This window comes from Aythya fuligula, chromosome 2, assembly GCF_009819795.1.
Source record: "Aythya fuligula isolate bAytFul2 chromosome 2, bAytFul2.pri, whole genome shotgun sequence".
Taxonomy (NCBI): domain Eukaryota; kingdom Metazoa; phylum Chordata; class Aves; order Anseriformes; family Anatidae; genus Aythya; species Aythya fuligula.
The window spans coordinates 118,293,768-118,319,492 of NC_045560.1; the positions used below are offsets into that span (position 1 = coordinate 118,293,768).

Here is a 25,725-nt window from a genome sequence, read left to right on the forward strand (position 1 = left end):
GTTCTTTTTGACCAGTCTCACCTTCTTATCATAGGAGAAACAGCTCACCCCTGCAAATTCAAAGTGGTAGCCCTGTGGAAAGAAGCACCAAACCTAGAGCAGCAATTTACTTGAATGCAATATACCTGCTTCAGACCTTCATAACTGGGTGCACAGAAACTGTACAGCACAGAGGATCCACCTCTAGAGAAAAGTGCATGAAAGGTTTTCTTCTCTTATAGACCTCTTATTCTTATTGGAGAGCAACTTTTTGCTCAGGCAGATGATGACAGGACAAGGGGGAATGGTTTTAAACTAAAAGAGGGGAGATTTAGATTAGATGTTAGGAGGAAATTCTTCGCTCAGAGGATGGTGAGGCACTGGCACAGGTTGCTCAAAGAAGCTGTGGATGCCCCATCCCTGGAGGTGTTCAAGACCAGGTTGGATGAGGCCCTGGGCAACCTGATGCCAGAGGTGATGCCCCTGTCTATGGCAGAGGGGTTGGAACTAGGTGATCTTTAAGGTCACCAACCTACCAACCCAAGTCATTCTGTGACTCATTCTATGAATCTGTTAGATATTGGGGTGCTTGCCCTCAGTCAGGAGGGGGCCCTTGAATGGACTTCTCCATATCCAGCAGCACTCCTGCCTTTTTCAACTGCAGAAGGTAGGAGAAGACCCAACCTCTTCACTATTATTTAATACTGGAGACTTTTGGATATGCTTTTGATTCCTAACTTGTCCATAGATAGCAGAAATACCTGATCAAGCTGGCAGGCTTTTTACAGGCTGGTGTCTCTGATGAACACATTCACAGTCACCAGTTGTGGAAGACAAGCATTTGTTACAATTTCTCCAAAGCCCCATGATGATCAAAATAATCCAAAAATCTTACAAAATAAAAACAAACAAACAAACAAACAAAAAACATAGATCTCAACTGTGCTCCTAAAGTATATTGTCATGCAAAAAGTACCCCACACAAATAGGCAAGCCATAAAGCAGAAAATTACTGCTTGTAACAACTGCATTTAAAAATTGATTCTCCTATTAGCAAATCCCATACAAATTTATGCATTTTTGATTCAGTGAGAATCTTTGATAAAATAATTAAAGCTACATTGACAGTAAAGTTATTGACGCTATTTGCAACTACTCAGTCCTAGAGCTGGAAAGCTGCAATTACAGCTGTTTGCAAAAATGAGAATAAGGTTTTGGACTCTTTTTTTCCTCTCTCAAACTGCTTTACAAAGTGTAAACAGAGAGGTTGTCACTGTATCTTAACCCAAAATTGTCAGTGTTGAGTGAAATGAATTGGGAGAGTATTATGAGCATTTAATTAGGTTACCCATATAATTGCTTCCAACATACAATGACCACATCCTCAATTTTGTAGCTTGTCATAGTTTTAGTGTGCACGTATCTAACAGCTGTGCTAGACCTTGTTAAAGGTAAAATGTAGAGAAGCTAAACAATCGAGCTAATAAATATGGTTTCACTTTGAATTCCTTTGCCATTTGTATTCCCTAGTCTTGCGGCAAGAATTAAAACATCAGCTCCAGCACAACAGCATTTGGCAGTCCCTAAAACCCCCTGGGAACCAGAACATTCCAGGCTCCACTTCTGGTCCAAGCAGACTCTCCCCATAACTTTTCAGTGTTACGTGGTTTCTTTGCTTCACTTTCCTCAACCCTTAGACAAAAGCCATGCTTACTGAGCTTCTTAAAATCTGAGTGGAATTGTGCATTAATAAAGTATGTCAGTGGAAGAGAATGAAAAGTATGGTACACTCTCCAAAATCCCTTTACTCTATTAGTTAACTCATCTGGGAAGCAAGGAAGTCAGATTTCACAACCTCCCAAATCAAGTTAAAGATAAGACTCATCCTAGCTGAGCACTCTACCAATAGTCTATTCAATAGCAAGAGGAGAATCAGCAACAGCACTGTTTTTCATGAGAAACAGCTGAGTTAACAAATGATTTAAATCTGAGTGTGCTTTGGGGGAGCATATAGCTACATAATTCCTTTCCATCCCTCTCCCTCAACATTTCTCCTTGGAGTTAAATTAGATCTAACTTGGTTTCTCACAGCCTTGGGCACCCAACTCTTCCACACCATGCTTGGAAATTTTGTGTGGAGAGGGCTGCTATGATCACAGATACTGTTCTCACATGCCTTGGGAAGGCACTTGAGATCACAAACCCATTTTCCACAAGTCACAATGACAGGTAACCAACCTGTTCACATCCAAAGGAAAATCTACATCAGTCACCAAGGCTGTGTTTGTTTTCAAAGTTTAATAGAAGACCACTACTAAAATCTGCTTTTAGCAGATATGTGTCTGTGGCTGTAACTAGGATTAAACGAGTCTGGAAAACTTGTCTAGTAAGTACTGAATACACTTCTGGTTTTCTACTGGGGTCAGGCATCATATGAACTATTTTATGATAATCCCATAAAGAGATACAGAATTTTAATTTAAATAGGTATGCTAGGCAATAAACGCATAAGCACAGACTAATACACTGAAAGCATCCACAAGCAAACGTTATGGCTTCTGCTTCCCCAGGCATTTAACAAAAAAACAGAGTAAACATTAAGAGAATCACCCTGAATTAGCCATTTACTGAAGTGGTGTGATCTTACAAGAGCAAGAAGTTATGAACAGTTCAAAATTGCTATGCTGCAGTTACAGAGAAATTTGTCTCCATTTTAAAATGCTACAGGTGGAAGGTTTTCAAAACAAGTGACCTTTCTATACTTCTATACCAAATTTAGATGAAATATTCTGTGTCATCACAACTTCTAGCAAGAACAACAGTTCATTTCTAAAATGGCTGGAATTTACTAACACTTTTCTAATCAAAGTCTCTGTTTTACAGAGAAACCACCTGGCATTTCTTTAAAAGGTACATTGCTAACCAACTAACCTGATCAGAGAAGCTACACATGAACTCCAGCTCTTGGTCCCATCACCCAAGTTTGAGCAAGAAAGAAAAAAAGAAATCATTCTGATACTACCTCGTAGGAGACTGGGATCCTGTAATGGTTTATTAGGTTTCAGCTGTAGTCCTGATTCATTTCCAGTGAAGTGAAGCGAAAACAGTTCACTATAATACTTTTCTTTTTCTTTCTATTGAAATTTATAACCATTCCACAAGTAGGGGATATGTATAAAACCTATCTTTTTCTCAACAAATTTACAATATTTGACAACAAAAACTCACTGTTAAAACTGCGGCTTCAGTTTAACATTATATAATTTACTAGGAAATAACTTGAAATCTCTTTCCCTCGCTCGATCTCACTTGTTAGTTCACATACATATAATTTATTCAACAAAACCTGATTTCTCACCTGGTCACACCATCAAGTTCTGGACTGAACAATGTCAAACTTTCCTTATTTATAATACTTTCCTGCGACTTAAAGATTTAAATCATCGTAGTTTACATTGATAAATAAGAGTATTATGTTGTGCAGAAGAAAGAATTTACAGTACCAGAATTTAGGGTAAAGCACTTAATGGGAACATGGAGATCATGCCCCTATAAAAACACTCCAAGTTAGATCTTCAACTTACTCAAAAGCAAGTAAGTTTCTACACCTGCTAAAAGAGGAAATTGCCATATCTAAACCTAATCTTGTGTCAGCACACTTAAGTGAAGAAAGAAAAAAAAAGTAATTATTTTCCCCACTAAGCGCGGTAGTTTTGCTGATTCTGCTTAACTTAGTTTCACCACAGAACCCTGCAAAAATGACACGTACCTTTCAGAAAAAGCAAACCTCTCTCCTCTCTGGATAAACACATACCAAAGGCTACAACTTGCAGACCGTACCCCAAAAGCAAAACCAATGACGTATGTGAGCAACATAAAAGCCAAACGATCATTAAAAAAAAGAGAGCGTTATAGGGGTTTTATGATTAAAAGTAATTATCTGTTTTGTTCTCACAGCACTTTTTAATTAACAAATGAATACCAATCTAAAGTTACTATAGTCCAGAGACAAGAGATGCCAGTAATTGCAGTCCATTTGAGACCTGCTCTAGTGGGAGGTGTGCCTGCACACCACGGTGGGGCTGGAATTAGGTGACCTTTAAGGTCCCTTCCAACTCAAACCATCCTGTGATTCCATGCCTGCCTATTAAAGGTTAGACTATAGGAATTTGCAGCTTACACAACTGTTACAAAGAATAATTTCACCTATTTTTAAGAGATCTGGTTTGCTTGCCACCTCCCCCCCAACATTTTTTTCCTTTGGTTTCCAGCCTCAGAGCACAAGTAGTTCCAGAAGCAAACATGTTCTCCAATAAGTAAGAGAAACCAAACATTTTATAGCTCAGTTTCTAAAGAAGTTTCTAAAGAAGGTTCTTGGTTTCTGTGTTAACAAGTTAACCACACTATACACACCTATGAAAGTGTAAGGATCAAGATGTGCTCTATGTGTCTGCTGCTGCTTCACCCTACACACAATAGGTTGTGTGCGTCCCTTGGTACCAGCCCCGGTGTAAATAAATCCTTGACACATCTCAAAGACTTCTATATCAGTGCCAAATTTTTGTTCCTGCAACATAACACCACTGCTCCTCTAACATTTTCTGTATTACAAAGGAGAAACAATTGAATTCAACTAAGCACCGGGATGCAGCCTCCCTGCAGCACTAACAATCCAAGCAGAAGCATTGCAAGTTCTTGAGGCCATCAGGCATACTGAGGCATTGCTTTCAAAGGAAAGGACAGACTCCTGTGTTGCAAAACTCTTCTGGAAAGCCAGATGAAAACTTATTCTTAGAATAAAGGAAGTTCAAACTTATGCTTATACACACACACACCCCAAAAAAAAAAAAAAAAAAAAAAAAAAAAAGGAAGAGAATACAACTTCTCTAATCAAAAAGCGTCCACAGGACAGCTAGCCAGCACTTCATGTTCCCACTGAATGAAACAGTGTGAAAATAAAAACACATTGCCATTATGACAACCTACTTTTAATTCTCTGTTACCAGCCATTCTGTAATAGAGCATTCATTTTGCTCACTGAGTGGCTGACCTATGTGGTCTACTAGATTCACACAGAAGTTATCAACAACTTGTTTCTTCCATTTGGGGGTTTTTAGGTTTTCCCATCAACACTGAAATGTGAATTCTGGAGAAAGATCTGTAATTTCTGGAAGAAAGTCTTACACCTAAGTTTCCACAAACCTCAGACTGAAGACACAAAAGCTCAGATCTTCCGAATGAGCTGTTGAAAAGCACATGCAGCACCATGAGTGGAATTGAATCTATGGCAGCTACAGCAGAACATCTCACAATTCACCTGCTTTCCTTAGTAAGTCATCTCGACAATTTCTGACCTTCATAAAAGCACAAGACACTTTGGAATACTTCAGTCAATAAAGAACTGCAAGTCTATGACAAAATTTTGATTACAAAAGAGTCCATCGATAAGATAGACGAACTGTGAACAACAAGCATCACCCAAAAAGTGCCCAGACTTCTATATGCTGTAAGGGCTCCTTCCCTGGAAGGAATGCTATTTTAATACAGCAAGTGCAGCTGCTAGCCTGAACTCAAAAGAGCTATAAAATGCAGACAAGGTAATATAACTGCATATAACTGTTGCACCAAATCAATACAGGATCTACCTGTCAGAAAGTCTATAATATCCTTGATTTATTTTTTTTTTTAATCACTTATTTCAGTGGTACTTTTCAAGTTACCAAAACCTTTAGGGAATATTTCTGTTGCTATACCAAGATTTGAGCAGTTACTTTAATTAGATGAAGTTTGCCCTGCAGAAGCTTTTCTGGGGAACACATACTGAACTATTGCAATGAACAACAGTGTAAAAAAGTGTAAAAACGTATCAGCCAAAAGGCATACACAAAACTGGTGGTCAAATAAGCTAGTCTTACAGACACACATTTAAATTATGCAGTTGCCACCAGAGAAACATCATTAAAAATACTGGCATTACTGTATGAATAAAATATATCAGTTGTAGCTAAGAACATATTTGTGACTCATGCTAATAACTAGCAGATCACAAAGTTTAGAAATTAACTTGAGGAAGAAAAAAATAACAAGATAAAATAGACAAAAAAAAAAAGAGATAATTAAAGTCCATCCTCTGTAAGTGAAAAATACTAGTTGTTTGTTTTTGTTTTTTAAATTTAAACAGCAAAATGACAATTAACTGACAGGAAATCCAGTTAAAATTTTGGAAATACTTTAGAGAAAAGTCTGGAGGCTATTAATAAATGAGTAGAAAACCCAAGTGTTTACAATAATATTTTTTAACACTTTTTTTTTCCTACTTTGCATCAACAGAACTAATTTCAGAACATTTACTAATGATTGTGACTAGCTGTAACAGGCTGATTTCAAAAGCCCCATATTCTTTGATGAAATCACCGGTTATTCAGTTACACAATACTTAACTCTCAAGTTTTCAATAGGCTGCCAGAGTCTGAAAGACACAAGATCCTCAAAGAATTTTGGAAGAAATTTCTTAATTCTTCAGCCATGTTCCATTTCTCTTATGCCATCAGGCAGGCCCTACATACCTTAAGTAAGAACTGCATAAGCAGGACCAGGGTCTCCGATGTCATATAGCATTGGACCACAAGCTTTACTTGTATGTACTGAAAATGTAACACTTCATAAGTGACCTTAACCTTTGAATGGCTTCTGTCTCATTCTCAACACAACAAACTACTGAGTTGAAGTTCTAACACAAGACAGATGTTTGAGTTCCAACGCAGTAATGGGTAAATAATCCACATTTTAAATTAGTCATTAGAGGGGGGGAAATGGTTCTAGATGTTTACAATACCCTCACAGAAAGATGCTGAGAAGTATAAGAACACAGAAAACTTGTGCCTGAGCTCTACTTCAGAACAGCAGAAGAAATCACAGAACAAGATGGAAACATAGCTTTACTGAATTCTCTTTTGAATACAAAATGTCTGTTGCATTTGATAAGACAATAATGTACAAGTTTCCTTTGTATAAATATGTGCAAAGTAATCTCTTTATATATATTTTTAAAATAAATTAGTGTTCTGTTCTCTTCTTGTCCTTCTTTGTCTTTTTGCTCTTTCCTGCTTGTTTAGATGATTCGTCCTGAAATGAAAACCAAGCAAATTAAAATTCAAAACAAAATATACATTTCTTATATATTGTTAACATTCTCTGAAAGTCACTCACAATAATTATTTTTAATATGAAGTGTTCATAGTTCACTGGGACTTGATACAGTTTTGAAATGTAAAGTATTTAACCAGTTTTGTTATTTTGTCTGCTTGCTATCCAGAAACGTCTGCCTTCAGCAATGCTAAACTTACAGACATAGCTATGCCAACAAAACAAGTGTAAAAATAATCTAAGCCATTTCCGTTCAAGGAGGACATTACCAGTATAGGAATATGTCTACACTATACTGCAGAACTGCTTCTAGCGTGGATGTGGTTCTATCACGAGACATACCATGCACTGGTACAATAAAACCGCTTCCCTAGACAAAAAAAATCTACAATGGGGTAAACACAAAATTTTACCAGTCTTAATGGACCAACACTCTGTTGTACTACTTTGACTGCCAATTCTGAAAAACAAGATACATCTTCACATGTGAAAAATCAATTGCTGTTTGAGTTTTTGTACATTTACTTTCTAGCTATGTCTCACTATACTTTCTAGTACAGCAGTTAAAAGCTTAATTTTTTTTTTTTTGATTCCAACATATTGGTAGATTATGATCCACTTAATTAAATTCATTAAGCATTCATCTCAAGCATTCCTGAAAATGGTGAAGGAATTTACCAGATGCAAATCTCACTGAACATGGGACATTTTAATCTTTTCTCTTCCACATGGAAGGGAAACAGACCCTAACAGACTGTTTGAACTCTGCTATTGTAGTATATGTTAGTATTTGCATATAACATACACAAATCTAATATGCTGAGGATGAAGAAAAGAACTTTGAAAAGCAGGAATAAATTACCTACATCCCTGACAGAAAATGCCATTTAAGGACTTTTGGAACTTTGTCTCTTGAGTGATTTAAGCCCCCTTGAAACATTTCCCTTCATCTTTTCTGTAATAATTATTGTTAGATAGTTTGAGTTCTTCTAGTCTAGCTTGACTTTTTAATGATGACTGTCATCTACTTTTCCATAGTATTTGCTGTTGCTATGATGCTATAGTATGTTATATTCTATAATTCTGAAAATTATTTGGGTCTATCAAAGCATTTACACTTTAAAATGCCTACTAGTCAGTGATTTTAACAGTTCAGCTCAGTCTGCCTACACACTAGCACCAGGCGAACATGTAGGCATGAGCAGCAGCAGCTGCCTGGTTTGTGAACACACAGAAAGCAGTGTATCCCACTCCTGCTCTCCCTCAAGCCTCAAAGTAGTGTTCTGGACCACAACCCTCAACTCCTGCCACACTCCTTTGCACTCCTCACATTTACAGATCACTAACTTCTTTGGAAGCTATTAGTAAGGCATAAAATCAGTGCAAAGGCTCCCTATCAGTGCATCAAAGCAATCAGAGGATGGCACGGGTAGTGTTAATTTTCTTCTGGCTTCATCCAACATTGACAGTTTGCACAAGTTCACACATAAATGCCTTCATTTTAAGTGGCTGAAACTTACCACTGAATGTACATAGTTGTATTCCACAAGGACGTTTCTTGCACAATTGTTGATATGTTTAAAACGATCTGGTCCTAACAGAATACCTCCATACCAGCGGGATACCACAACCAACACATTGTGGACATCCAAAATCTGTTTAAAACAACAGCAACAACAACAACATGAGCAGAAACAAATAACAATAAAAAAGAATTGAACTAGTTTTACTGCTGATACCTTTCTTAATAGAAAAAGCCTACTTGTTTTTAAGAAGAAATTGCGGTCATGTCTGTATCACATAGCACATAAGTCAGAAGGTAAGTAATAATATCAATTCAGTATTTGTGATAAGTTTCCATGTCCAAGCTTCTACTCAAAGGTAAATTCAAAGTAAAATGAGTCAATATATCCCTTTAGAAATTGTGAAAAGTTATTTCATGCGCTCTACAGTTGCTCATCCATGTATCAAAGGCCTCAGGCATTACTTAAAGGCACACTTAACGGAATTACTTTCATTATTTTTAGTAAGACATTATTATTTCCAGAGAACCTCTGTCACCACATAGATTGTCTATCCACATTTTTGGAAACAATGCTGGATAAAGCTAGTAACAGCCAGGGAACAGGCACATAAGGTTCATATGGACATCTAAAGTGCCATAATGCTAGGAGCTGGACTCGATGATCTTTGTGTCCTTTCCAACTCAGGATATTGTATGATTTTATCCAATAATCTACTACTGTTACCAAGTGCAGGACTAAGCAACAACTCTTGGATAATACATAAAAAATATCTGTATTTTTTTGGTCTAAGCTAGTATCCCTTACAACTTAGCAGTTCCTTTCTGAATTCCAAAAGGTATACATAAAGTTCACACAACATGAAATATTTATATTAGTAACCATGACTGAAAGGAACTAAATAACTTTTATATAGCATTTTTAAGACTATCAGTAACAAAGACAAGGAAAGAGTTAAACAGAAGCAATGACCTCCTGTATCGCAATTAAGGGCAAGTAACATAGACCTTCAACAGCTTTATTTCTGACACCTAAATGTGATTTAACTGGACTTGAAAATTAGCATTTATTCTGTCTTACAGCAACTCTACCCTCAAGAAGATCTCCAGCAGCAGCAAATGCTAGTAACACAGTGATTCCAGCTGACTAAATATCAAACACACACACTTTGCCAAATTATAAGAAATACATTACTGCATGAAAACATGCAGTGACAATCACAAGTTGACTTTTTTTTTTTTGACATATTTTGTGACCGTGATCCTGAACTTGTTCCTCAAACTAAGGCATCTAAAATCGCTGTGAAAGATTTTCACTCACAAACAGCTTACCCTCAAGTCCTGCGCAGTACTACACTAGTGCATACTGATGGCCAGACAGAGCAAGAACAGCTTTATTTGCATAAGGCTGAGTAAAATCACTGTGGTCTGCAAGACAGAGGGCGATCTACTGAACTGGAAGGTGAGGAAAACACCTTCAGAGCCAGCTATTTATAAAGGTTAACAACCAAAGGAAGGACAGTTTTTCTGATGAGCATTTTCTACTCTACATTTACACACCAGCCATAAAGTCAATTTATAGCAACTCTTCAGAGTAAACAGGATGTCAAACAGTTAGGAAATTTTTAACTCTAACTTTGAGTTCAAAACTTTGAGTTCAAAAGTATTAATCTAAAATGCTGTTTCTTGTAACCGGAAAGTGCTATCTTGACTGAAGCGCTAGGTTTATCTGAAACAAGATAAGATTTCTATTGCAAAAGAAGAACTATAACTACAGCAACAATAACTGTATTAAACCATCTAATTTTCATGCCCATATCATATGTCTTAAGTGTATACAAGAGAAGAAATGAGAGAATTGTATGAACACCTAGAAATTAGTCCTTAAACTACTTTAATTTTTCCCAGGAGTGAAAATTGCACTTTTCTGATCTCTGTAGAATCACAATTCCAAAACAAAAGTATTCCCAGTAATACATACTATCAGTTCACATTTGGAAGGTGAAATTTCATGTCATTTTCTAAACTGGATTTTTATGGACCATTAAGCAGACACAGTAAATCTGTCCCCTTTCAAAAGTTTACATTAATATACTGAAAAAGAGTAGATAAGCTCAGAGCAAATTGAGGTACAGTAAATGCAAAGTTAGTTCTTTACACTATTATTACTAGAATAGTATTTTCACACTTGTCACATATACTTGCATATATTATATAAATTAAGTTTTCCTTCCAAGTCAAGTTTGAGTTACTTAGAAAGTTTCAAAAAGTTCTAAATGAGAAGTGCTAAAGTATTTACAATTATAGTATTTTTTCCAGAATAAAGACATCTTTGAAGTTTAAAAAAGAAGTCAAAAAAATCACCACACAACAACTTTAAAACAGTCTCCAATAATAAGAGTACAGCACATTAAATGAGAGAATACACAAGCAAGTAAGGGATGGAAAAAGAAAAGAAAACCTTTGTTGTGAAGGTGATGCAAATCAAAAATCAAAACAAAAAAACAGTAATTAGCGTTCTGATACAGTTAAGTGACTTGAGGCATAAGACGTATCCAGCCATTCCCTGTAGTCATGGTATTTTACTTATGGCTTTACAAAGGGCTGTATCATGCCAGCTAATCAAAATTTATCAGCGTACATTTAGTAGTAACTTTGTAGAGGAAATATTAGTTCCACATCTGAAAACTAAAACATATGCAAATACGATGGCTACAGAGTCAGACCTGCAAATAGCACAAAGAAATACATACAATGGTTAGAACAACTTAACTGCTTCACTCCCACTGCCTTTTGCATTTGAAGCTCTACTCTGCAAGTTCAAACAGAAGTGTCTTTTTGTTACAAATATTCAAGGAAACTGAAGTAAAGGTTGTGTCAATCAGCTTATCCCAGTCTTCATTTTCTATCCATCTTACACCATGTAGGAAGCATAGGAATCTTTATGATCCAAGACCTGGAAAATCCAATTCATTACATGCATGCAACAGTCTGTCCTTTGTTCTCTGATTTCTGAGTAAGCAATCACCTATTTGGCCAACAGCAAAGCAAGAATTAAAGTAATCTTGTATAAGTTTATTAGTCACATTGTAGTGATTTTTTAAAATCTGGTCAAGACTTCCGGAAATCAAAGACTAATTTCTATAACCTGCATAAGATGAAGAAGACGTCCACCTGCCGCTGTCTCCCCATCATCTTCACAGTCTTGTAAGAACGTCTGCTTATCTTCGCAGTATATTCTAAAACAAAATAAAAATAACAATAATAAAAAAAAGAATTCATAAAAAGTCAATCAACTAACATTTTTAAATGATTAATGAAGTCTCAGAGATCTTTCTTTCATAAGCAAGTGCATCAATCTGCTTCTCCACATTCACATGAAAACAGGATGTGGCTTAGGGTAAACCACAAATATTTATCTGTGCAGTGGAACAAGTGTTGAGAACCTTTTACATATGCTGTAACTACTTCAGGTTAACTCCATGTTCATTACCAGTGTGAAGTCCCCAGTAAGAAAAATCCTTAGGTTTTTAAACTAATAATTACGTGTCATTTCAACCAACTCCATCAGATGCAGGTTCAAATTATGTATGGTACACACCTTACAAGACAGAACTCTGACAAAAGTGATTACCAGTAATCAGTTAGGTCTGTATTTCAGCAGCAGCAGTGTAAAACTATTACTGAAACTCTGCTTCAGATTCTCCACGCCATTTACTGAGCCTTCCTCCAAAGCAGAACTGTCACAGAATTTAGCAAGCCTGAGGAATTATACAGGGGGCACTCCGGGAGACTGTGGGGCATGTTGTTTCATATGAAGGACAGCTGCCCAAGTCTAAATTTTCAGAAGTAATGTTCAGCACTCTATTGTTTTGTTACCTAATTGATTTCATAACTTCCGCACTTAGTTAACATACATGTGACACAATGACAGAGAGGCAGCTAGTTTTAGATGAAAAATATGAAGCAGTAACTGTTTCTGTCGCTTTTTTGAAGTGTATTTAAATAGTGTGAGTGAAAGGTGTCACATCAGCAGCAGCAACAATAGAAATCCTTTATAGAAACTTTTAACTTAGGTAGACGTGTTGGTAAGCTTTCATTTACTCTCCTTTCATGTTTCATTAGGGTCACTCCAGGATGTGCATGAACAGATCACTTTCTGTACACGCTTTTTCATATGACCAATTCCTTCAGCAATGAAAGTGGCTCCTTTTACAGTCATGTTCCTCAGAAAACCTACATCACTATCTGGGCTGAGACGGTTTCATTTCAAGTAAGCTACGTTCACAAAAGGTGCCAGGGACAGACCACTGCCAAACTCTTTACTACCCATGTCCCATTTTCACTGATGATGCACGTATTTCAGCAAATTTCATATGCCAGACGTCTGCATCAGGCTTTCTGCTTCAGCCCTTATTTCAACTGAAATTTCTGAGCCATTTATAAATGCAAGGTCAGGTGGAAAAATGTCACTTTGCCTAGATAAAACCACATTTAGTTCAGGATGAAGTAGCATTTCCTTGCTCACACCTCCTATATGAAGTCTAACAACGCATGTTCAAATCCACTTTTATTTTTTTGGTTTTTTTTATTCCTAGTGCTGCTTCACTATCTTAATACTTTTTCCTTACTGTATGCTGCACTTTCTTGATCTCAAGTCCAAAATAAAGCCTGAAACCAAATAAATCTTCATGGGAGTAGGTTTCTTATTAGCAAGGAATTTCTTTGATTTTACTTTTCTCATGCCCTTCAGTCACTTGGCAAAGAACATGAAAAGATCACTATGCATCTCTCACCTGTACGCATATATGTTGTGGGTGGCACTTGCAATTTTCTTATTCTCATATAATTTTTCAAGAACTCTCTTTACCTTTAAAAAAAAAACACACAAGTAAGCTCAGTAAGGGGATTTCATACACATCATCTCAATACTACTGCTAAACAAACACCTCCTTTTCAGTACTATAGAGAAACACTTCCACATTTTGACCTAGGATGAATTAAATATTCAATTTGCTAACCCAAGCAGCTTCTCAGTAGCCCCATGCTATTTTCCAGGATACTGAAAACATCTGTTCCTTGAATCAGTGCATTTGTATTATTGCTGAACATGTATAAGTATCAAACTGACTTACTAAACAAGAGATACAGCGAGATCTAGAAAACACTTTAAATCAGTATTAAGGATCAATTACAAGTACTTGCTTTTTTCAAGTGTAATATTAACCTGGAATAATGGCACAACATGTTTTCCTATTACATTACACATATTGCATTACACATATTACATATTGCTTTTACTGATATCACAGTAACGTGATGTTTGGAAAGTTCTACCACATTTCACTTTGAGATTTTTCTTTTTACTCAAACTTGCTTGCTTTTCAGAGTTTCCATTTCACAGAAAGAATTGAAAAAAAAAAAAAAAAAAAACAGCTTTCCTCTTTGGGTCAGTATTTCACAAAAAAATGATGTTCCCGCTATATCGATCTCTTTGTTCTTAAGAAGTACCAAATTCAAAACACGTATCAATATTAGTGCAGTTTCTGTTTCTAATTAAACACGCTAGCAATTGTTCAACACTTTTCAGCTTGGTCTAGTAAAAAGAGCTTTGATCAAGACATTGTTTTAATAGACAATGCATAACTAATATTACTTTGAGCAAAGTATGACTGAAGTTGAGAAAACTTGGAAAAACATATTTGGCAAGTAAATTGCTTTTAATTCCAAAGAAAAATGCCTCTGAAAAGTAATCAATATTCATATTTAATGTCATAGCTACACTGTGCTATTTCTAATACTTCTGGAAGAAACGTAAATTTTAAAAATTATCTCAAATATAAGATAACTCAATGAAAAAAATGTTGTTATGAACTGAGAACATTGCTTCAGACACCTGTTTTCTCCTGTTGTCCCTTTCTCCCAAGTGGAATATTGAAGAAAGACAACCCACATTATTCAATATGTTCTCATAAATATTTTAATACATGGATTTAGGGTACAAAGCATATGAAATTACTGTCGCCTTTGACATTAGTTGTATGTTGGCTACCAGGCTCCAGAAAACATCTCTCAAAAATTCACTGTATGTCTGTATTAGCAATAAACCTCTAAGGCAGACATCTCACAGCTAAGCCTTAACCTATCCTTTTTCCTACTGTAGCTCATGAACCTTTTTTTTCTTGCTCCCCTTTCCACTCTTCTTGATTTAAGGAATTAAGGGATAATTCTCTACACATCAGTGAAGCACCCATTCATAATGATCTTTAAACAACAGATCACTTCTTAGTCCTACCTTTCTAAATCAATGTCAAGTCCAAGAACCACATACATTTTAAATGTCCAAACACGCCAGACAGAGACAAGGAGAAGCAATGGTACCAAATATAGTACCAAACCTAGCTTGCTACCTGAAATACACTTAGAACTTTTTTCCCCATAAAATGTATAGTAACCTATTATTATATGTAAATAACTACAGTATTATGCTGGTTATCATTACTGAAAGCTGCATTAAAATATTCAATACAGGAATTGACAGAGCAATCTGGGTACTGTCTTAAACATCAACAGCCATCACTGCAATGTACTGACAATGTACCTACTAATCAGTTAATAATACAAGTTCTCTTTCCCTCAGTGTACAACGTTTTACCTCACTCCTCACCCTCTTTTTGCTTTCTTTCATAAAAATGAGCCCATGCCATAGTAAAGCTTCCCTGCAGTGCTGACCGATCACCTCACACTGTACAGCATGACTCTGTCCAAGCAGATGGATTTGACACTAGGGGATATCGCACTGCCTTTATACCATGCAAGTAACAAGAAGCCTTGACCTGAAATTCCTAGGTTTATTGAGTATACATTGCTTTTAAAAAGAAGTCATAAAAGAAGAAATTAAGAACATCTCTGCATGCAAAAGGGAAGTTATTAACCTGCTTTAAGCAAGTACTGAGTCTTGACACAGATCTGCCCTTTCTGAAACCTGTGTCTGCATGTATGAACTTCCTTTAGGTAGGTATGATCTTACTCACAAATCATCAGAGTGAGAATATTTGAAATTTCAAAAAGTCAGTGATTCCAATTCCCTCTCTTTCTAAAGAAAAACAGCTTGTAGAAACTCACAGTTCACAGGGACTGAGCACTGAAAGACCCTAAAGTGCAGTGCTACTTTAGCGAAAATGGTAACACATCAAGTATTTTAAAACGTTGAGTTATTCCCCATTAAGAGTAACGAATAAAATTGCTTTTGCTTTGGAAGCACTAAGAGAACAGCTCAAAAAAGTTGAAGGCATGTTCAAAACATTATGATGTATTCGTACAGAGAAAAACAAGATAGGTAGCAAGATAGATGTGAAAGGCATGACATATTTTTGCAGGTGTGAAAATGTAAGTTATAATAATATTTATTTTTTCAAATACAAGAAGCTGAAGCCTACCAGAAATCTGTACTGCCAGCAGATAAATATAATACAGAAGAATCACTCAAAGAATATACAGCTGTAGCACAAAAAACTACATGAATGTACAGTATTTATGAAAAAAAGGCCAGGCAGGGGTACCACAGTGGAGCCTTACCACAGAATAATGTTAAGCAAGCTGATAAGATGAATAGAAACGAATCAGCAAAACGAGATCATGCATATTTAAAAGTTTAAAGAGAACTGGAGCATGAAGGTGTTGAACTGTAAGTAAGGTATCTAACCTGCCACTTAAAACAAGATGACTGCTGTGATACCAACATTTCAAAAGTACTCCAGGAACTACTCAGAAAACTGCAGAACAACAAGTCTTATAGCCATACTAGGCATATTAATTGATTTTATTAAAAGAAAAAAAAAAAAAAGCTTAAAATACTATGGCTTTTTTATTGGGAACCACGTCAATCTGTTAATCTGTCAAGATTCTTTCAGTCACTGAACACGTGCTTCCAGGTGATCTATCCCACCTGGAATTTCAAAAAATATTTGACGAAATCCATCTGTAAAAATTTTTGAAATAAAAACTAGAATTGGATACAAGGAAAGAGGAAAATATTCCCAAGGTGTAACTGCTAGCTAATGACAAGAGAAGAAGATCAGTAGTTTCCACACTGAACAGGGATCATCAAAGGAGAGAGATGTTAACAGATGCAAAGTGATGAACAAAGTGACTCAAACTCGTTACAAGCATTCACAAAAAGAGATCTGGGGGTTGTAAGAGACATTTCTATGAAAACACCAGCTCAGTGCTGAGTAGAGGTCAAAAAAGCAAGCTGAAAAGTATTACCAGGAAAAGAACATGGAAAACAAACAAGAAACCTCTTTATATCACTCCATAAATCCTTGGTGTGATTGCATTCAGTGTTGTGTATAGTTCTGGTTTGCATCTCAGAAAGGTTAGAAAGCAGAAGCAGAAATGATTGCACACATGGAAGTCCATCCAAGAAGTACCGAAATAGTTGGGGAAGTCGGTCTTCAGCCTGGGAAACTGAAAACTTAAGGTCTGTGAAACACGATAGACATCTACAAAACCCACCTACATACAAAAAGCAAAGAGGTGCAAGAATGAAAGTTATAAGCAACTGATTGACAGCAAACACAAGGTGTATTTTCATACAATACCACAGATTCTGCAAGTTCATTCTGGTCCAAAAAGCAACTGGATAACCCCACCCCCCAAAAAAAAAAAAACAAACAGTAATATTAGACACAATGACACAATCTTTACCTTGTGTTAAGCTGCTGAAACAAGAGAAGCACAAAGGGAAACAAAATACAGCTGTCCTTTTCTAGTACACTATCTAGATCCATATTTAACACTGATTCCTGTAAGAGACAGGAACCAGTGCAGACATTTTTTCTAGTTGTAGATAAACACAGGTCTACAAGCATGCTTACCCCTCTCGTTTATGACTAAGTATTTACTTATGCATTATTCAAATGTATTTCTCAACAGAATCGCCTTCTGAAGAAGGAAAAAATATTTATAAGCTAATTTTAATTCACTTTCACAAGTAACACAACAGACTCAGTCGATTCCATGTATCATATGAAAACTTTGCAAACATACAAAAGTCAAAATGTAATGCTCTTATTCTCTGCCCTACATCTAACATACTTAAAAGTAAGGGATAGGAACATCCAGCCACTTCCACAATAAAACTGGAAAACTACCAGAAGGCATTGCAGAGCTGTTACTTATGAGTTATTTAGCTGACAATGAAAACCCAAAACTGATAACCACAATATCAACACAAAGATGCAAAGAAACACAAATTCACCTAATTGCAACTATTTCAGTAATATCCTGTCAATCTCAAAGTACAGACAAAAAGAGTAGGCTTGATCTCTACTAACTTGTCTGGTTGTCACCACAGGAGCCAGATGTGCCTGGAAAGTACTCCTTCTATCTGTCAGTGGGTTTCCATGATGTATGGATGGCAGCTCTTCATCTATTGATCACAAACAAGGAAGTGTTTATGTTTTTTTTAAGGATACTGAAACAACATACATGGCTACAAATGTAAAGAACGTCTTACCTTTCGAAAGAGATTAGTTAAAGTTAAGTATGAAAGATAACAGAGAACCACCAAAACCATGTAGGGCTATTTGCAATTGTTATTACTCTTTACAATAATTTTAAATGTTACTAATTTTACTCAAAAGCTTAGTAGAAAAACAGAAACTTAAAGCCTCTCTCTCATAAATGATTTAATCACAATTAATGAAAAAACATTTTTACCTTCTTGACTTTCAGAAGTGATATAATTTAACAATTTAACTGGATCTTCCTGAACAGGCTGATAGTCTAGGAGAAAATCATCTCCATTATCTTCGTCAACTTCTTCACTGGTTTTCTTAATATCTGGTTCTAGTAACATAAAAGCAATAGATTTATTACACACTTTTTTTTTTTTTTTCAAGACAAGTAGTACAAATTTTCTAATTCTTTTTCTCTAACGTGTCTGGCTTTTCAGTTCAAATCAGCTTGCCAGTAAGAAAAAAAAGATGTAGAATAATGCTTTGTCCAGTATTTACTGAAATCATTCTTAGAATTAGGAATACAATATTCACGTCATGAAATCCATCCATAACATCTTCTGTTTTAATACTAACTCACACTCATGCTTACCATTTCCATTAAACATTTACAATAGCACTAATTGTTAACTTCATGGTACTAATGGCAAATTAATCTGAATTTAGATTAATAAAATAATCTGGTATTTCACAAATTCTCCAGTAAGTTATTGGTCAGGTTTGGAAAAATATAAAGCTGTTGTTCAATGCTACACAACAAGGTTAGAAAATGATCAGATTTCAAACATCTCTCTGGAAACATTTCAAGCATTCTGGGGTTTCTAAAATCCTATTTTCTTTTCTGCACTGGACATATGAAAAACAACAGTCAACTGCAGGAGAGTAAATATAATATAGTTCTAGCACTCTGGCAACTGGATTTAGAGAGAACCTACAACAGAGATAAGCTAATGTATCACAATCTAATTTCCTCTTTGGAGGACCTATGATGTGGTGATGATACTTTTAACATCAATACTTTTAACAAGTATTTTTAAAGAGAGAGAGGAAGGTGATGAGTGTTCAAAAGGCCCAGAAAAATTATGAAAAATAAAAGACCCAAGGTTGCTGTTAAACTATCCAATAAACTTCCAATACTGAAACCAAAGCTTTCACTTCTCAGTATCCACTCCTTTAGTACTGTTAGTGAAAATTGTCTTCTTGATTTGTGCCATGTAGCAGCAAAACGTACAGTTTACTAAAAGATTAAACTGTCATGAAGAAGCACTGAAAAAGTAAGGTTTTTTTTTCTTCTTTAGTCCTTCATTCTTGACGGGAATGAGCTAACATCTTCTACATTAATAATGTAATAATTTCCTTCTGCCACAAGCATAAGCAGGCACATCACTCATGCATTTCATGGCACTTTAATGAAAGGTGAAAAAAAAAAAAGGCCCCACCACTTCTGAAAAGAACAGCTGTGACTTTACACAAACTGTCACTATAGAAGCAGAAAAATCAACACGAGTGGTGATGTAACTTCTCATCCCAGTACAGTACAATGCAACTGAGATGGCATACTTAGTAATTTGTCTGCACATTCTACTGAAGTTTATCTCCTTTTCAGGCTGATCCCAATCTTCCAAGAGTGCACTCAGCACCAGAAACTAATTACTGCTATGAATGATTTCTCAGCAGAACAGACGAAGATGCTCAATGCGTCTGCATGCAGCACTCTGCTTTCATGCAAGTAATTTAATATCTGAGACAATTGAGAACCTTGTTCTAGTTCATCGCAACCACCTCCTTCCTTTTTGTTTTTTTTTCCCTATGTGTCTTTGAAAACGGAAGCCATCGCTGTAGAACAATAAGCCATCAAGCTAGAGACTGTTTTCTCTTATCTAGGTCAAAACAAAACTGGGCATAGATCTTTAACTTTCAATGAAATCTTACTTTGCTGATGAAGAAGTAAACTGAAAAACACGTGTATTTTCTGAAATACCTGGATCTGATGACTGTGCCTTTTCTACCAGAACTTCTCGGATCTTCTCCACCCATAAATAAAGAATACTTTCACCGAGGTTCTGTCTGGAAGATAAAACTCACAGTGAATGAATAATATACATATATACACACACACACACACACATATATATATATTCAGATTTTACTTGGAAAGTATCTGCATTAAATAACATGCAGATTTCAGACATGCAGAAATACAACTTTACAGTCTAGTGTGATAAAGAGCTTAAAGGGGCTTGTGGAATATTCTATCTAAGTGGTTCACCATGTGAAACAAGTGAAAATCTGCCTCATTATATACTTTCCTTACAGCCTTTTTTTTTTTTTTTTAAACTGAAAACACCAATAATGAATGAAAACAGGTAACCGATGGAAACTTTCTGGCCTATAAAGTGAAAGCAACTGCAAGAAGAGAAAAATGGACAGCCCCCAGTGTTTTCAAAAGAATACTAAGCCAGGACTTCCAGTCTTTGAGTTTGTTCTTGATTCATTTTTCCTTCAAAAAGTTCTTGGCGGCTGGTGGCAAGCTCCTTTGGCCACTCTGTGGCTGCAGGGGACACTTCCCCTTTATGTTTGGGCGTCTCTTCCTTGGGACAGCCTCCCTTCTCTTCCCCCTCACACACCCACTATGCACAGCAGGGGCTAAATAAACCTGGTGGACTGTGACAGTAGGTCGGTGGTGGCAGACACACTGGGTCTTAACACACCAGAGTTTGGGTCCTATAGGAGAGGTAAGCATTAAGCTTAGGAGTCCTTAATTAGCAAGCGCAAGCAAGTTTATGGCACTGAGGGAAGATGGGATAAGTGGTTTTATGTGCACATCCAGAGTTATGAATCACTGCCTTTATGGGCAGCAGGACCCAAACATCCTTAAATATACTGAAAATGGTATCCTGAAAATAATCTTTCAAATTATATTTTAACATGCTTATGAGCTGTGAAAGCGTTGTTAGGCATAGGAATAGGCTGCCCAGGGAAGTGGTTGACTCACCTTCCCTGGAGGTCTTTAAAAGACATTTAGACATTTTAGCTCTGGCTTAGTGATATGGTTTAGTGGAAGACTTGTTAGTGTGAGGTTAGACCTCTGTGATCTTGGAGGTCTTTTCCAACCTAGATGATTCTGTGGTATTTCGAAACATTTTTGCCTCAAAACCAGAACTGAAGATATAGAGCCTTAGTCAACTCACGGTTTCTCATTAATAATTTTATTCTTACTGCCACCATCTGGGGCAGCATGAAAGTACACATCAGTAATAAAATTGTACTGCTTAGTGTATACAGTACTATTGTCAAATTCAATCAGTAATTCAAATAAATGTACCTATTTTAAGAAAAATATTCAAGCAAAAATAAAGAATTTGTTAACTTGTAGCTTAGCTCCCAAAATCCAGACAGACTCCAGAATGAGCCCTGATTTTATGCTGCTGGTCATCGTATTGAAGCACTACTTTAAAACATAAAGAACTGTATTTATGTTAATGATGGAATGAGAGGGATTAGACAATAAATAAGGTTGCTCTGTTGTATACAATTAAGTATACCAGAAGAGTCTCTGGAAAAAAATAATTTAAAAAATCCAAAATTTGCTACATTTTTCAGTTTTAAGCACTTTGTGCATCCCAAAACAGATTTGTGATCGATCATTATCTGCTTTTCCCACCTCCTTAAGAGGCTGTAGTGAGTGACTAACAGTATGGTTCATAGGGGTTTAGATTGCAGAACTAAGCAATTTAGATCACTAAAACACACATTGAAAACAATGCAGAGTAACTATGTTTACCTGACAACTATTTCAACATTGGAGAGATAAAAGGCTTTCACAAACACTGTGCACATCAGTGACAACTCCAGAAGGGTTTTAAACACAGTCTTAAATGACATATATGGTCTAAAGTACAAACACGTTCATTTCCTGCTGAACAAGCAAAAATGACAGGAGACCAACAAGGGCTCTCAACAGCAAGTGACAAAACAGAGTTGCCAGGGATTTATCTAACTAGGAAATTGTAACAGCCTGCAAGACTGTCGTAAAAATAGGAAGAGAGCTTCACAACCATGCTATTCCTCCTTGCAGTCTTCATGTGGAAACTTGCTCCAGAGGATCAGGACAGAGCTCATGAAGGACACTGTGCAGCTCTGACTTTGGTAGAGACTCAAAAAATCCAGACAGTCAATGATCTGTTCTTTTTCCTCCACTGTGGTTAATTTGATCCCTTAGAACTTTTATCTTTATATCATTGTGTGTTTTTTTTTTAAACACTTCTCATTTAATTTTGCTTGCTTAAATTATTAGAAATCCAGATACCCAAAATAACTAAGTAATTAGATAAAAACAAACCTCATGCATGCTAAGTGCTGTCTTCCTTATTTTATGGCATTAAAACACATCTCTTAAGCAAGAAGTTCAGATGTCATTATTCTGGGAACAACCATGCTTGTTTATGACATATTTTCATTTCATTTAGTTTATATTATCTTTGGGATCTGAAAGGATTAAACAAACCACATATAATTACTACACTTAATACCCCAATTTCACAGCAATTCAAAAACACACAGTTTGAGTATTTCTAACTGTTATATTTATTCTCATGGATCATGAGTTGTTAGCTACACACTGTGATAATAAATGGTCTGTTATGTTACAGATTCTAGTTAATAGACTCTACTAACTGTGTTTATTTTAAAACCTACTTATCCCTTAGCTGTCTTTTAAAAAAAAACTTTTGTCACTTATGCTCTAAGACATGAAGAAATGTTTTCACAACCTGCAGTATAACATCCAGATACAGAATAGATGCAGGAATCTCATACTGAAATATCACCAAATTCTGAAAGCATCTCAAGATTAGGAGCCAAAATGACGGGCTCCATCCTTACAGAGCACAAGATCAAAACAATATACAAGAAAACTGTTGGTATTTAAGACAATTCATTCTCATAAAATGTTAAACATAGTATATACATAGCATTAACTGTCTGATTTGTAAAAGAAACTTACTGTTTTATGGCTACTGCAGCATTTATTACACCCACTAGTTCAAGCAGGTACTTGAAAGCACACATTGAGTACATGAAACTGAAAATATATAATCTCCTTTATCTATATTCCCCAATATGTAACTTACATATATATTTCTTCCAAGCTATTTGCTAGTTCTGTGTACTCCTCTCCTCGAAGCCAAGGGGCACTAGAATGAAGAGAAATATGATGAAAATGGTGCCTGTATGTTGATTCTATCATCTTAACAAACACTTGTTTCAAAATAAACATGATAAACACCTTGAAAATAAACATTGTCAATCATCCCTACTTACAAAATTTCAGATGTAAACATCTTTGTAAAAGCATGATTACCTAGTTCCCAACTTTGGCAGCCTTTCCTTATCTCAGGAAAGTAAGCTGGACTCTTTTTTCAAGGTAGGCCATTGTCTCTCCAAAGTGATGTTACATCTTATTAGCATTCCTTTCTGACTCCTTCAGCAACATACTACTTTTTACTATATTAAAATGTAAATATTACATTTTATTATGCAATAATTAAGTCATAGTGAAGGATCACGCTTACTATATTTAGCATGATCCTTCAGTTCTGTACCTGTACCCTTTTAGTTTTATGTTAAATTATAAATTTTACCTCAAGATTACTGGCACTGTATTGCATTCCCTTGACAATGCTGTTGATCAAGATTCAGTGTATGTGCAATGTGTCATGCCCTGCAGGCCTGACCCCTCTATCATCCAAATCAGGGGTCTGGCTGACATGTCTCCATTGCCATCGGGTTTACATATCAAGGGACATGGGGAGAGCAGAGGAGGAAAAAAGGAAGTGGCACTTGCTCTGGTTCCATCCTAACAAGAGCAAATGCTCAGGTGAAAAGCATGTCTTACAACATGAAAGAAGGGCAGAAACAAGAGTGGTACATTCAAAAAAGTGGTGAGATACCATTGTCCAACATGTCAAGCAGCAGCTACTGTACCTCCAAGGAAACATATTGTGTGCCTTGCCACAAAATAATATTGTAAGAATTAGAGTTCTGAGACAAGAGATCAGTCTATCATAGGGAACTTCATGAGGCTGACTTGGGGGAAAGAATAAACTATGATTACTTCAAACGTTCTGCTATGTCTGGGATATTTTTATTCAAAGTCATCTTAACTAAACTTCAACTTACACTTTAAACAATTAACAGTGGTAACTCAGGAAAGAAATAACAGCGTCTGAAGGAAAACAACTCTTGGCAAGAAACTTCACTTACTTTAGTTGATAAATAGGTGGTTCTGAAGTTGGATATCCTGGAGGCAAAATCACCTGAAAGAAATTCAGGGTAAATGTTCACTATACTACTCTAAGCTACCTGAGTTTTACTAATGGATACCAATGTTGAGCACTTGGGCTACAATCAGTGTTACAAATAAAAAAAAAAACACAGTTGGCTGTTATAGAATGACAGGAGAACATGTATATCTGTATTTAGGATATATCTGTATTTAGGATTCCAATAATGGTATCCTAAATACAGATATACAGCTCATGGTATACAAATACCATATTTCATGGCATATTTTTTGTGGATGAAGTGTTACACAAAATTAAGTGCAGAAGAAATGTGAAAAGAGCTGCCTGCATGGTGACTGTTCTTAAATGTAAGGGGCTCTGCAATTCCACAAGTATTATATTTCAGTGTTACTTCCACTAAATGAAGCGTGTTTACAGACCTGGAAACAATAAAAATGGCAAGTTACTCAGGCAAATTGATCTGAATTCTGTGTTTCCACGCTTTGCAGGGAGTAAATCGAGAAGCTGTTGCACCAGAATCACTCAGGTGTCCTATAGAAAGATAACGTACAAAGCCAGTTTGTCTAAAATAACACAAATACTGTGATGTGGTTTGATGAGGTGTGAAATTCAGATATGTAACTACCACCAATGTCACAAGCACACTGACGTGTTACGGGAACCACCACTGAAAAGCATATGAAAGATTTCAATCCAAAAACTTCTTAATCCATTCGAGGAGATACCAAATCCTACTTCAGAGGCTTTCACACAGGCACAAGCTTTCGCCTGCAGGAGTCCACTTGCAAATTCTGCGCCAAACTCCTCAACAGCACCATACCTGCAGACAGAGCGTCCACTTTGGCTGGTCCAGACAGTCACTAATCTTAATGCAATAGATTTTTTCATCTTCATCAACCACACACCACTCTTCACCGTATATGGACGACAGGGCTTCAATTTCATCAATCTAGAGAGAGCACGGTGTAAAAATGAATAAAGAAGTGAAGAAAAAAAAAACACACAACTTTGCATGCCAGCCGTGGTTTTAAGCCTGGCTCCCTTAGTGCATATTTACAAACGTGTGATACTGTGATTCAGTATCACAGGCGGTCATGAAAACTGAGGGGTCCAGTCCCGACCATGCCCCGGCGGATCCCTCGCTCGCAGCCCCGCCGCCCTCCTCGCCCCCATAGCCGCTCACTTGCTGCTGGGCCGCCTCAGGGCCGCCCGCCGCCATCGGGGCCGCAGGGAGGCGGGCGGGGCGGAAAGG

At 36.5% G+C, this 25,725-nt stretch overlaps 1 protein-coding gene across 2 annotated transcripts; it reads right to left on the reverse strand.

Moving 5' to 3' along the window:
- Positions 1-6,954: 6,954 nt before the first annotated feature.
- Positions 6,955-25,706, reverse strand: IMPACT (impact RWD domain protein). Of its 2 annotated transcripts, none has more exons than XM_032183020.1 (11): positions 25,657-25,706; positions 25,294-25,422; positions 24,433-24,485; positions 23,301-23,363; positions 20,150-20,235; positions 18,371-18,499; positions 17,986-18,080; positions 13,444-13,517; positions 11,796-11,886; positions 8,646-8,780; positions 6,955-7,104 (listed from the first exon to the last, which is right to left on the reverse strand). In XM_032183020.1, the coding sequence occupies exons 1-11, from the start codon at positions 25,690-25,692 to the stop codon at positions 7,036-7,038; spliced, it is 960 nt and encodes a 319-aa protein (XP_032038911.1). In that variant the 5' UTR covers positions 25,693-25,706; the 3' UTR covers positions 6,955-7,035. The 2 variants fall into 2 exon arrangements, 1 of the variants encoding a protein (XP_032038911.1); XR_004252981.1 differs by lacking the exon at positions 6,955-7,104 and adding an exon at positions 11,421-11,603 and having other exon boundaries at positions 8,732-8,780.
- Between the last annotated feature and the right edge of the window lie 19 nt (positions 25,707-25,725).